Source organism: Pieris rapae, chromosome 20 (genome assembly GCF_905147795.1).
Source record: "Pieris rapae chromosome 20, ilPieRapa1.1, whole genome shotgun sequence".
NCBI lineage: Eukaryota > Metazoa > Arthropoda > Insecta > Lepidoptera > Pieridae > Pieris > Pieris rapae.
Window position 1 is genome coordinate 257,051 of NC_059528.1, and position 14,865 is coordinate 271,915.

The 14,865-nt window shown below is 32.4% G+C and overlaps 2 protein-coding genes across 5 annotated transcripts; both read right to left on the reverse strand.

Moving 5' to 3' along the window:
* Nucleotides 1-3,288: 3,288 nt before the first annotated feature.
* On the reverse strand, nucleotides 3,289-12,017 carry LOC110996050 (phospholipid scramblase 1). 4 transcript variants are annotated; one of them, XM_045632599.1, is made up of 6 exons: nucleotides 11,926-12,017; nucleotides 11,445-11,576; nucleotides 10,485-10,684; nucleotides 6,607-6,798; nucleotides 3,893-4,045; nucleotides 3,289-3,439 (listed from the first exon to the last, which is right to left on the reverse strand). In XM_045632599.1, exons 2-6 carry the CDS (start codon nucleotides 11,467-11,469, stop codon nucleotides 3,416-3,418), a joined length of 594 nt encoding a protein of 197 aa, XP_045488555.1. In that variant the 5' UTR covers nucleotides 11,470-11,576; nucleotides 11,926-12,017; the 3' UTR covers nucleotides 3,289-3,415. The 4 variants fall into 4 exon arrangements, with proteins under 4 accessions (XP_045488555.1, XP_045488556.1, XP_045488554.1 ...); XM_045632600.1 differs by having other exon boundaries at nucleotides 11,445-11,560; nucleotides 11,926-12,008; XM_045632598.1 differs by having other exon boundaries at nucleotides 11,445-11,631; nucleotides 11,926-12,002.
* A 1,587-nt stretch (nucleotides 12,018-13,604) lies between these two features.
* On the reverse strand, nucleotides 13,605-14,322 carry LOC110996066 (alpha-crystallin A chain-like). Its single transcript, XM_022263576.2, has one exon. It carries the CDS (start codon nucleotides 14,245-14,247, stop codon nucleotides 13,744-13,746), a length of 504 nt encoding a protein of 167 aa, XP_022119268.2. The 5' UTR covers nucleotides 14,248-14,322; the 3' UTR covers nucleotides 13,605-13,743.
* Between the last annotated feature and the right edge of the window lie 543 nt (nucleotides 14,323-14,865).

Below are 14,865 nucleotides of genomic sequence, written 5' to 3' on the forward strand. Positions count from 1 at the left end.
TCTCAAGGTACTTTATTAGCACAAAAATAAAAAAGCGTCTGAACGCGCACATAAATATTTGTCAACCAATATGCCAATCTTTTTTAATTACTGGACTACATTATTTAAATGTTAAATGCGCCATTACCGGATATTATGGAAATACCTTGTCGAGTCGAAACTTTTATTTAAATTGACGGGAGTGTCCACCGTATCGACGGGATGAACTTTTAATGTTTGACGTCATCCGAGTCGGATTCTTGGTTAGTCAATAATCAAGAAGTATTTTTCGCGTACAACAAAGATAATTGGCAACTTACTACGCATACGTAGTTAGTGAATTAAATCTAAACGTATAATTAAGTAGATAAGAACGATATTAACCCAAAATATACTGAACTCACAACCTGGTGGACAAAGAAAATCCCGGTAGACCGAAGGTTCGTGCTGGGCTGAGATGAACTAGTCGAGAAATCAAATAATAAGATGAATAAATGATGATGATGATAATTTATTACTCGTATATAACGCTTATTCAATTTTGCGCTTGCATGATAAATCTATTTTTTTACAATCACTCTCACATCAATCAATTATTCAAATAGTGGATCTATTTAGCCAGCTAGATGGCTAGAGTCTATAGCATTGTATAAGCTTTCATGATAAAGTATTATCATAATAAAATACTTGCTAGTTTTATTTATCTATCTTTGCTTATTAATCAAAGGAAGCCATCAAAATGTTCCTGTATAAATGAAAATTTAAATGTGAATTATGCATCAGAATATCTGAGCGAGCCCAATAAGCCAGGCTATACATCAAAAGCTCAGATTAAATTAAAAAGTTCGTTGAACAGTAGGTACTTAGCGTGTACCGGGCGCCCCTCACCGGACCCTCGTCAATCCAACTTCAGTCGTTTCTTGATACAAACCTTTCACTTTGCAAATTAAACAATATCGCATTTCATTTAGAAATCACCATTTTGATGGGTCGATTTGGATGTCTATTCGTTAAAGTTAAATTATAGCTTCATAAATCATATCTTTATTTTGAATCTATTTTAATTATGGTAATGTCAATTGTGTTCTTTTTCCGATTCTTACGGTGAAATGTGAATAAAAGAAAGAATATCGAAGAAAAGTACACAATAGTTTACAACACCCAACTTCGAACATAAAACTTAGTGACACGAGTGAATTTAATTATGCTAATGGTTCGCCTCGGGTGTTTCCTATCTCATGATTTATTCTTAATCTAATGTAACGTTACAAGTTGAGGCCGTATCTGGACTAAGAGAATATCGAACTTGTTACACGGTACTCTCAGAAGTGGCTATGAATTTTCTTTTCTTTTTATTCTTACTTTTCTTCAAACGATTTTCATACCTAAATAATTTTGAATATATCTACTTACTAATTACAAACAGCCAAAAAGCCAGCAGATTCCGACGAAGACAATTTGCGCAGAGGTTTATTTAAATTATATTTAGACTACATAGGTCTGTATATAAATAGAAATAATGTATTTAAAAATACACTTTCAAGTGTAAAGGTCACGAAACAAGCTTTACAATTCTCACCTCTCAAATAAATTTAATTGTAAAACGTGAACGGGGAGCTAACGAAGCTAAGTCTTTCTGAAAAATGCTCTCGGAGAATAGTTGTTAGTTTTAATTCATTTATGTAAATAGAAGTCGCCCTAATGAGGGCAGCACTCGAAACAAATTTCAAGAAACCCTCAACTTTGTCCTAGTAATAATTTTTAAAACTATGTATTATTTTCAGGTCATTAATAAAATTTTCCAATATTAATTATTTATATATATCGTAGAAGCAAGAATAATTAATGTACGAATTATATTGTTTATTACGATACTTTTTTTGATTAAGTTCTATTCATTTTATCAATTAACTGCGTTATGAAAATCTAATTTACTCATACGGTTTCGTTGCATGAGTTATTCTAAGCCGAGTGTTGAATTAAATCAAATATTAGTAAAACAATAATTATAGTATTAACAATTTCCTGACCATAATAATACCTACTTACCAAACGATATAGCGAGATAAAATTGTTCTGAAATCTGTACCAGAGAGGGATATAATATTATCATCGACTAGGATATATTATAATCGATCCTACACCATAAACCACACACCGTATATAAGAATGGTTATTGCTGCTAACAAATAAATTCAAATATTATTTATAATCTTATCAATATATTATATTTATTCTTTGTAACTTTGATTATTCGAAAAGTTTCACCGCGCTGTAAACGTAACTTTTTGACAGTTTAATAAAAAGTAATGTTCATTGTAATAGGCAGTTTGTGCGTATACAATAAAAAACTTTTTAAATAACTGTCTTCATGATTGTATCGCACCTGTCGGCTAGTGTCCGCAGCCTATGTCAGAGTGTCGGCTAACACAATACAAAGAGCCGGAAATTGTATAATTAATAAATATGTACGCCAAAGTCGTTTTTTAGCTCTGCCTGTATATTAGATTATTACTTATCAGATAAACAAAACTTCGAATCAAACCTGACTCTCTAAGTTGGTTCCTTATATACCTACTACATAGCAACTCTAAATTTATGTATTTCTTAAATATGTTTTGTAATGCAGTACGCTCTTTCTTCAGACAATTAATCAAGATGTGAAAATTCTGGAGTAGACTGACAGTGACTGACGAGGTGCTGCAAAAACGAGTATGGTTATTGAAAATTATTTTTTTAAAGTTCAAATGAAAAGAAATCTGCGCTTCTTGACATTGCGATTAGTTGTACTAAAATAGCTCGTACACCCCACGCTCACTCGCGTGGAGGCGCCAGCGAAACCGCAAAGATTTATTGACGCCTCGAATTAGCAAGGCAATAAAGTTTTTCATGCGATTTCCTTATACTTGTACCAAAGTGAAATACTTTTACTTATTGGTTTTCTTTCAAGTCATCTTTTCTTGGACTTTTTTGAACTAATTTCTTCGAACTGCTTGAGTTTGTGCTAATATAATGTGAAAAACGAAATATACCAAGAATGCATTTATAACTTAGCGATAAATTATTAAAATAATTGTTGACATTACGTTATATATTAAAGTTCTTGATAAACCATGTAATTTAACGATTCTAAAAGAATACGCACTAGAATAAAACGGATTGAATCCGTTTCAATTTTAACTATAATTTTTGTTATACATGGTCTATTTAACGTTATAAACTTTCTGGTTTTTAACTCTTGTATATGTGGGATTCTGGTATAAAAAAAGACAAAATTTATTGAATGGTATAATTTTACTGCCATCTATTTATAATAATAACATGATTACATAAATAAAAAAGTTGAACTGAAGCAATCAGCATATGAACCGTAGTTTCACCACAGTTCCTCCATTTGCTTGTAGATGGCGCCCAAATACAATACTGCAGTGATGTTTTAATTTTCGTAGTACAGAAAGTCCTGAAAAGAATATAGGGATTGTAAATTATCTGTTTAAACGACTGAGAGAAAGATGAGACCATGACCAATAAAATTCGGAGGAACATATTATTCGGCAAGATGGCCATCAGCTCCGTTCGGGACTCAAGACAAGATATCTACAAGTCATATTACTAAAGTAAAACTAAATGATTGAATCTGCCACGATTCCTGTTAATAAAATCTGTCACTGTTCATTTTATGAGTTTGTTTAAATTGTCATGAAAGTTTCATTATTACTATTAGAAAGAAAAACTCAACAAATTTCTACAAGAGAGTATTGAAACATAAAACAAAATGCACCATTAAGTAATTTTCAATTTTACATTTTGTTGTGTGGCCATTTTGGATGACACTTTTTTTCACTTTTGGTGATTGGTCAATAGTCACGCGACACGAAAAAGAACTAGTTTTATAATACTCTATGGGTCTTACAATGAGAAAGCAGGTGCCTAAAACAGCAGCTTTGTAGGAAGCATCCATCTGTGGAAAGTGTATGACAAAGTTATCCCTATCACCATGACTGCGAGTTAGACCGTTCCAGCGTTTGCATATAGCACCAATACGTTTCTTCTCATTGGAATACAACTGAAATTTAAATTTTATTATTTTAAATTACTTTTCTCGACCGATTCAGATGAATCCACGTATTCTCGCTACTGTCATATCACTTGTCAATGTTTTGAAAGCCTTGTTGATTGGACCACTCGGATCTTCTCAAATTGGTCAACATTCGACATATCTACAGTTTTATCATAAGGATTTACATAAATATTTTTGTTCCTATAGACTTAGTTCTATTGCGGAAACCTAGTCATAGTAGACCAGTGTCGATAATTTTTGAAACCAAAAAAAATTACAGTAGGATGAAACCCATTAGAAATGCAGGGGAATATGATCAAAATGAAAGGAAAAATAAATTACGGTCGATCCGAGTTCGGGAAGTGGGAGGGGGGTGACTTTTAAGGGGGAAAAATTGTTTATCTTGATTTCCGGCGAAACTACCAGTTCTATGGAAAAAAGTTAAATGGCAAAGTTGTAGGTCATAAAAAGATCTATAACTTTGGTATTTACAATTTTTTCACATAACCTCAAAATTTAGGTGAAAAATTCAAAAAACCAAGTTTTTAGTTTTTTATTTATATCTTTTTTAAAAAGTTTTTTTTTTCTACGAAATTTGGTGAAAACTTACCTTATTATGTCCCAAATATACTGTAATTTATTTGATTAAAAATATTTATTTTTTCGCCTCATTTTAACTTAATATCAAAAAAGCACCCTAATTTTCAATCGAAAATTCTGACGTCAAAATTTCAGCTTTTTTCAAAAAGTTTGGGGGCTTTTTGTTCGTTGAAATATCTACTTTCTGATGGTGTAAAAAAAAATATACATTACTATAGGAAATATTATTAGAAAATGCAAAAAATTGAAAAAACCTCAAATTCGCCAATTTTCTTTGAATTATGTACAATTTTGAGGTATTTATTAAAATTTACACTTTAATTACTCAAAAAACGTAAGATTTCATGCTTCATTGATAAACGAAAAAATTGCAAATTAAAATATACTTCTATAATTAACAAACAAATAAGTTAATAAAGTTAATATTTAATAAGACATCTACAATATTTGAAAAAGTTGTAGAATCTTCTGTAAATAATATTTGTAGATGCCTATTTATTGCTGTTTTAAGATAATTTATATACCTGAGTGACCTTCGGTGAATTTTGAATTTTTCTTTGAATAAAGTAAATTTCTCACAAATCACTTAGAGTAACTCAGCCTGCAGGTGTATTTTTAAAAACGATGTTGTACACTACTCTGTATCTCGAATACTGGCTAACGGTTTTTACAGCTGCTACGAAATAGCAGGTATGTAGTAAGGCCCAGACCCTCCTAGGTCCAGCCCCACTTCTCAATGAAATAACTTACACTGGGCTAAAATTCACCGAAGGTCACTCAGGTATATAAATTATCTTAAAACAGCAATAAATAGGCATCTACAAATATTATTTACAGAAGATTCTACAACTTTTTCAAAATATTGTATATGTCTTATTAAATATTAACTTTATTAACTTATTTGTTTGTTAATTATAGAAGTATATTTTAATTTGCAATTTTTTCGTTTATCAATGAAGCATGAAATCTTACGTTTTCTGAGTAATTAAAGTGTAAATTTTAATAAATACCTCAAAATTGTACATAATTAAAAGAAAATTTGCGAATTTGAGGTTTTTTCAATTTTTTGCATTTTCTAATGATATTTCCTACAGTAATGTATATATTTTTTTACACCATCAGAAAGTAGATATTTCAACGAACAAAAAGCCCCCAAACTTTTTGAAAAAAGCTGAAATTTTGACGTCAGAATTTTCGATTGAAAATTAGGGTGCTTTTTTGATATTAAGTTAAAATGAGGCGAAAAAATAAATATTTTTAATCAAATAAATTACAGTATATTTGGGACATAATAAGGTAAGTTTTCACCAAATTTCGTAGAAAAAAAAAAACTTTTTAAAAAAGATATAAATAAAAAACTAAAAACTTGGTTTTTTGAATTTTTCACCTAAATTTTGAGGTTATGTGAAAAAATTGTAAATACCAAAGTTGTAGATCTTTTTGTGACCTACAACTTTGCCATTTAACTTTTTTCCATAGGACTGGTAGTTTCGCCAGAAATCAAGATAAACAATTTTTCCCCCTTAAAAGTCACCCCCCTCCCACTTCCCGAACTCGGATCGACCGTAATTTATTTTTCCTTTCATTTTGATCATATTCCCCTGCATTTCTAATGGGTTTCATCCTACTGTAATTTTTTTTCGTTTTTTACTATTTTTGAAGGCTTCGGCACTGGTCTATAGTAGTAATGAGGATTTATCATTTGATGTTTCTTTCTAGTGTTGCAGTAATTTAGTTTTTAAATAATTCTTCTTATATGCAACACCTTTTAAAGTACTGTACCCGAATGGCACATTAAATTCCTGAACCACATCTTATTATATGACCAGATCAATAAAACTGGGTTTAATTACACTGCTCTTTTTAAAGTAATTTAAAACGGAGAACACTTAACTGTTGTTGTATCTTGATTACGACTACTTATACTTTTACCCCAAAAACAAGATTTTTGCTTCGATAACTCTCACCTCAAAATCACATTGAGAAGTAGTAGAGACGGGGCCCTTTACCCTGATGACCTGTCGATCGTGAGTGTCGTTGATAGTGAGAACGGGCTTGAAGAAGGTCACCTCTTTACGAACGATGGCAGCCAGCTGACCGCAAACATTTACATCCATTTTGTCCTGACCCACGCTGTAGGGACGGCGAAGTTTCATCACCTGCAATATAACGTAACGGTAAACGTATGAAACTTTGTCGGAGACGCGTCTATAACACAGTTAATATTACTATATACATTTTCCTTACTAAAGTGTTCAATTTACCCTAATGTATAAACGAATAGCGCAAATACGATAGTGAACATGATATTCCGACTAAAAGCTGACATTTTGTAAACAATCTGTTAGTTGTGCTACATATTTGGTTTTATTTACTATTAACTTCGCAGCCCAGTGTACATAATAATTGTGGAGATATACATTTTAGTTTCTTAATAATTAGTTTGGTTAAAAAACGTTGCTTTTATGTTACTTGCAAAATTAAGGTAGGTTAATGGATACATAGATAACGAACGTTCATTAATCATACTAATCTACTGGTATGTATGCATTTCCCGCAAATTTCGCCATTATTTATTATGATGGGTAATAAACTGAAGTCCATAGAAATTAAAATAATTAGACTTCTTTGGAGAAGTCTTTCTCAACCATGTGGCATTGAGACGCGTCTTGCAGATCCAATCAAACAAGTAATACATAACTATAATGCAATGCAATCGATGACGTTAGAATGATTTTTTAAGTAAAGTTTAGCGAACTGTGGAATCGACTACCGGTGGGAGACTTCCCTGAGAGATACAACCTCCAACTATTTATAATTCGAGCGTACTCCTCCCTTAAAGGTCGGCAACACACACACTCAGAATGGGTGTCTATGGGCTGCAATGACTTGCTCTTTTTGGGCGTCCCGCGGGCTCTTTCCCCCCCCCCTCTATTATAAAAAAAGTAAATTCAATACATTTTGTTACTTGTTTGTTGTAACAACTGGATGTTAACACTTTCGGAAATAGCTGTATGTAGATTCAAAGCTATAAAATTTTTGCCATAAAGCCAGTTCAGTTTGAGTGTTCGTGTATAACGCTTTATTCTTGACCCCTAAAGCGTTAATTACAAAATCACTTTAACGCACGAAATACTTCTGTTACAGCTAAATCTACAGGGATCGTGAGAATTGACAAGGGTCTGTCTTATATACATTTCTACATATAATTATTTGATGATTCTTAAATTATATTGAATCGTGTATTTGTTCTAAAATGTCTGGTATTGTTTTCAAATGGTCTTTGCAATTTAAAATTTTTGTATAAAACCAAAGTCAGTCAGTCCAATGTTAAAACGAATTGTAATACGATTTTTTTTTCTTAACTGATAAAACCCAGTAAAATAGCACAAATTGAGCTCGGAAAATAGTTTTAAATACATCATATTATTAATATCATTAATAAAATATTATTTCGGGACAAGATGTTCTCTAACCAATAAAGTAACAGCAAATGAAACAAGTCAAGAGAGAAAACCTATAAAATAAACCCACATTATGATATAACTGCGACATGAAGGAGCGATAAAACACTTTCTGTAATAAAATCACCATAAATATAACACGCGAGGGTTCACAGTTATTGTCATTAGACTCCAATAAACCGGAGTAACTTGAAAAACTTGTGGTTTCTTCCAGCCATAAGTTCTGTTACAAATGAAAATCCTTCTTTTTAATGCAGTATTGTCATATTATTTAAATTTATACCTACATATTAAAGTCTCAGCAAAAAATAAAAATATATTTTTAATCTTTTATCCACGAATCTATTGATTTACGCACTGTTTCCAAGGGAAATTTCGGCAATGCTTCGCCGTCACCTTGTCGTTTAGAGCAGGCCATGTCCTGACCTGACCATAATTTGAAGAGTAAAGTTGAGGTCTGGTCTAGATGAGGGCCAGTCTTTAGCACTTATAAAGTCCGGAACGTTGGTCTCAAGCCAGGCTTGGGAAGTTCGTGCCTTGTGTCCAGATGTAGAATGCTGAAAAGTCCACGGTATATTTTTAAAAAGTTTATTGCTGAGAATTTCTACATCATGATCCAAGACTGTATCTTAATACAGTTTGGCTGAAGTTTTCACTCTTCACAAAATGTAGTTTTGTGATTCCTTGATAAGACCCCACAAAACCGTCACTGACGCAGGATGATGACCACTTTGTACCTTTCCGACTACTTTATCAGCTTCCGTAGAATTGTGAGCGTAAACTTTATCTATTTAACTCATTTTGATTATTGTAGTGTTTTTCATCGGTAAAGAGGATATTTCTGTGCTTTTCATCCATTCGCTGTCTTTAATTGTTAAGATTGATATAAACGCGGCAGAGTGCTAGCGGGAATCTTCATTTCTCGTGGTAGGATATTTTTCTTCCTAATGGGGATTCGACGAATACAGGCTTTAACAGCCTTAGTAGTTCTAACAGCACGTGGCAGCCTCGATATTTTGCTGTTCTTCGACAGATGAACTGTTGTTGTATCTGTTGATAGTACGATATACCCCGGCGGCCCCTACCCACTTTGTGCAAGGCGATCACAATTTCTGCTTTTTAAACGGTTTTATTTAGCTCACCCCGTTTCTTTTATTCTTTATTTTTTATTTATTCTTTTTAATTAATTTCTTCTTGGGTCAAATTTAGTAATTCAAATTTCACCCGCTTCCTGTCAACCGAAAAATCTGAAATTTTGCATACACTTTGGATTTTGGTGACAATACAATTATGTTTATTCATAATCATTATAAATTCAAGATGGCCGCCGCTACAAAATGGCGGATAACGTAGGTTTTATCAATCCCATCAATATGGGTATCAAATGAAAGGGCTCAACAAGCAAAATACAATATACTATAAAAAATTGAAATACAAGATGGCGGCCGCTACAAAATGGCGGATAACGTAGGTTTTATCAATCCCATCAATATGGGTATCAAATGAAAGTGTTCAACCAGTATAATACAATTAATCCCTTTCGAATTGATTTCGCAAGAGACGGAGTACATCTTATACACCCGAAAGCCATACAGTTTCCAGCTAAGTACAATTACGGGACGGCTGAAAGAAGAATGTTGCCTTTAATACTATCATGGGCTTCTACAGTACAAAAAATGCAGGGCAGCACTGTGGATCACGCAGTCGTATACTTAGGTGCGAATCTGTTTGAAGAAGGTCAAGCCTACGTGGCTCTTAGTAGAGTAAGATCTTTGCAGGGACTACGTATAGAGGAGTTGGACTGCAATAAACTAACGGGCAAGAAACCTTGCAATAATGAAGCACTAAATGAATTAAACAGAATGCGAAATAAAAACTAAAAACTAGAAAATAAAAATAGGTAAAAAAACTTTTTAAGTTAAACGGTTTTATGTTAAACATACATTGCAATGTTTAAGATAAATGTACTAAAAACCAAAAAATAATAAAATTACAGTCGTGGGAATTATAAACATATGCATAGACTAGACTAAAATAAAACCGTGGGGCACGTCAATTGTCTACTTAAAAAGTTTTTTTACCTATTTTTATTTCTTTAACACTTCATTCCACATTGTAATTTGATAATGAACACGAAAAAATATGTGAAATGGTGCAAAATCGAAAGAAGTACTTAAGATATTACTTTAATTTAAATTCAAAATAATTAAAAACTTGGAAAAAAGTAAAAGTTTTTTGTAACAGTATTTATGGCCAGACAAGTTTTTTATCAAAATATATACACCAGGGCGTTAAGGTAAATTATATATGATGTACATTTTTATAATTTTAGTAAATCTTATAACTTATAATACAAAGCTATAAACTAAGTTTTAAATTACCTCTCTATCGCTTGTGTCAAAGACATCAATCTGGAACGTCCTGGTCTTTCCTGCTAGAACCTTATTTACAATACCACAGTCTTCCTTAGCATAAAGCAACACCACGCCGTCACTGCTTGTCACCACATACTTGCAGTTAGGATAATCTGCCGTTTTTTCACGAACCACCACACGCTCTAGGGAACATAGCTGTTCAAGGGCTGCAAACGGTTATTTATTATTCGGCAACATTTTACATACCAATCATTTGTAATTAAAATTATAGGGGAAAAAACATGCGTGCCTGACGCTATAATAAGATCATTAACACGTTTTATTTAGGATTAAAATGAAGGGATATACTTTTGTTGTGATTAGCGCTTTCTGAATATGTTTCAAATTGTATATAAATATTTATGAGGTAAAAATTTTAATAAATTACAAAGCCATTATGTCTTATAAAAGATAATAAAGTTTTATTTCATTGTTTAGACTTTGTTATAAGCCTTAACTCAAGTACTTCATTGTTTTTTCTGTAGGAATACCCTAAGTTATAAAGGCAAACAACGCGTAATCTGAGGATTGAGAATCAATAGTCTAAGCTAATACTTCTCGTATGTAAAGTACAATCTCTCTCCAAAATAAATTTAAAAAGAAAATATTTAGATAAGGATTCAATTTAAAGAATTTTCGTCAGACCAAAGTGATAAATCGAAAACATACAACTAACAGTCTAAATAAAAATAATAATTGATCAGCGCCAACGCACCTGCCAGACGGGGTCGGGTAGTTTATGCTGTTTGCAATTGAAAAACGTATTTCTAGTTTCGTCGGCTAAAATAATCTTAAATGTAGACGCAAATACATTACTCTATATAACTCGAAAAAGCTAGTGTTTTTAACACATTACATATAGGTTTATCAAGCCATTTTTCGTTGATGATGTTTGAAATTTTAATAAATAACATCTATCAAACTTACCATTACTTTCTTCCGGCGACGACATTGAAAATGATGATTAAAACTGACTGATTTTAAAAACTTTGGACAATTTTTTTTATTTATTACAGACAAGATTGTAATTCTTCAACCCCAACCTTTCAAAAGATGTTACTAGGATACAAATATTAAGAAGATTCTCAAGAAAAATCCACTTGTTAATTTCGATCTGCCAATTTATGATCTCATTATAATTATACAAACATTTTGAAACATTCTTTTCGCAATGTTTATTATTTATTCCTTACTATTTACAGTGTTCGACATTTATTGATTTCACTCATCCGTTATACGTTGAACAGCTCCATTAAATAAATAATGAACACATGTAAAAGCTTTAATTTAAATGTAAAATCCTTCAACCGTTTTAAATTAAATAATTATGTTTGTAGTCAAACTTAAATTTAATACAATTTTAGTGCAAAGTACAAATTATCTAAATTAACGATAAAATCGCAGTTACTCTTAATGTAAAAAAATAATAAATTGTTCGTAATTTATATCGAGAGAAAAACCGAACTCCCGCCTGAAGGCAAGCGCTACGAATCAACCACTGGAAACCCATTTTCGTAGACGCACAAACTTTTCGTACTTAGGCACAGTTCATAATAAGATCAATACTGAAATATTTTGCGTGTTCTTTTTAATAATTTGTACGGAATTTCAAATAAAATGATGATCTTTGAATACACTATGATATTTTTTTAATATGGCAATGTGTAATAAATGGCAAGCAATTATGATTTTTGGGTTTGGGTTGGGTTAATATTGGGTTGCGATATTTTAATTTTCGATTGTTTGTATGTTTTTTGCATTTTTTTTTCAAATTTCGTAGTTAAAGTTATTAAGTTAATTAGTAGTTAAGGTATTAAGTATTACCTCCGCTAGTAACTTGATATACACTACTATAGCTTTTTAAATTATTTAATTTATTTTTTATAGTGATTGTGTACACGGCCTTACTCGTTAATGGCAATACTTACGTGTTAGGTATTAACCGTGGTTTTAACTGCGACTTGGTTTGTTATAAGGTGGGTGTAACGATAATGTTTTGATTCTAAACTCACCTCTGTATTTAATTTGTTGTCGATCTCTTATTACGGTACAAATGCATCTTTCTTCAAATCACCTTTTATTTTACATGGTACACATTAGTTGCTTCATAATGTTATAATAATTTCAAAAGTGTCTTTGTTGTTTTTTTAGAGTAAAGAGAAACAGAACCAATTTATATAATTAATTTTAAATTTTAATAAATATATCTGAGCTTTGATTCTTCACCAGATCTTTATCCGTGAAGGTCAGAGAGTAACAAATAGAAATAATCATTCGAATCTGTTTATCATCAAGTGGCTGTGAAGTTATGGTATGCTTTGATGAACTCTTAATGTTTAGTGTGAGCTGATTGTATAATGTATATCCAGGGTGGTCTACTGTATTGTGTTTATATAGACTTTATCATTACTATGCTAACTATTGCTCAGGATGTGGGTCGTGGGAATAAAAAAATGTCTATGTTTATTTTTTATTTTAGGTATTTAATTACCCTTCAAATGCAATACAATACATAGTTTTGGTAAAGAAAGACGAGATAACTTTATAATAATATAAATCATTAAATCTACGTACAGATTCATTTACTGTTCTGTGAATATTACCGCAGAAAAACAAAAATATATGATGAAATGATGAAAAAATGAAAAATACATGCTGAGCAAGATGCCTTTCAACCTTAATGGTTATACAGATGGTCAAAGACGGTAACCGAGTTATTAATAGACAAAATGAAACAAAGGCAGACTATAGAGCGAAGGGCCGACAAGATCGAAAGAGTAGCTTTAAAAAATTGTATGACGACGGCTAAACATAAAATATGGTAGAGAAAGTTTAAGGACAGGACTTCTCCCTAACAAGGAGCCACATCAAATTAGAATCATTTAAAGTATGTTTTGACGTTCATAAGTGTACATTATGTTACCTATATGAATAAATAAATTTTTGATTTGATCTTACAGTAGTAAAATTCGATATAGGTATACAATATACAACTATTTATGTACAATGAATCAGTCAATTTCCAACAGATAGTCCCAGTAGGTACATAAATATTATGCATTAGTTCAGTAGAAAAAAAAACAACAATTTTCAATCAGATATTTTATTCATAACAAAATCACAAAATTATATTAATACTAATCAGTCGAATGAACCTATCACTAATCTGAAGAAGTATTGCACGATGATTTCAAATAAAAATTTACGGTAAGATTTCTGTTTTATTTCACGATTTTCCAGTGTCACTGGATTTATCTTGAATCGGAATTGTCCTTTCTTGCAATGGTTCTGATCGGAACGCTACCAGCCTCAGCTTGCCTTTGTCGAGATGGCACTCCACGCGCTCTGGAGGGAATCCTTCTGGAAGAAGAAATCGTCTCTCGAAGTGACTTCTGGTCCAGCCGTCTTCTCGTTTTATATCTTTCTTTCCTTCTACCATGATCTCGTTACCAACCGTCTTGACCTGAATTTGTTCTGGAGTAAAATTCTGAACGTCCAAATGCACTTCAACCTTCTTTCCGTCGATCTTTACTTCTGAATCGGAGTAAACACCTTCGATTCCATGAGGTTCGCCCTCCAAAGGAGTCGTTACTTGTTTGATATATTTTACGGGGTCACGGAAAAATGGATCCTTAGAGAACGCTGTGAACGGATCCTCCAGAACCCTCATGAAGGGATCCCGGTACGTGAGATTTCTTAGATGACGCAACCAATACGGCACAAGAGACATTTCGCTTTGTTTTGTTCTTACTTTGTTCCACACAGAAATATTGTTTACTTTCAACTGATGCAAATGACGCGGTCTGGCGTTTATATAGTTGTCGCGGCTGGCGCAATCTATCGTCGAGAGTGTGCACGAAGTTTCGCGAAGCTTCTAGTTTAATCACGTATTTTCTATAAAGTGTCGCCATCTGTTGACAAGTAGAAATATTTTATCCTTAATACTTTCTATTCTGTTTAGCATTGCCAATCGATAGGCATGTAGTACCATCTATTGTTCAATAGCGGATATTACTGATGTCTTGGAATTGAGGTTTTGATAAAGATATCATATTTTTCAAACCTTGGAATTAAAATCTGATTATAATTGAAAAAAAAATGTATTTAATATTAATAAAAAAAGTTTTGAAATGACTTCTTTGAAATGGGTTATGTAGCTGTCCATATAAACGTTAAACGTAACGAAGTTGGTACCCAATCGGCTGCGCACAGCGAGTACAGCCTAAGCCTCCACGCGCGCTGCAGCATCAAGGGCTATATTGCCCGTCCCCGTATTGCCCTGTTTATCAGGGCGCGCACATATACACCAACCGAAGGAGGCATTTGCCCCAAACGGGCCTAAGCATCC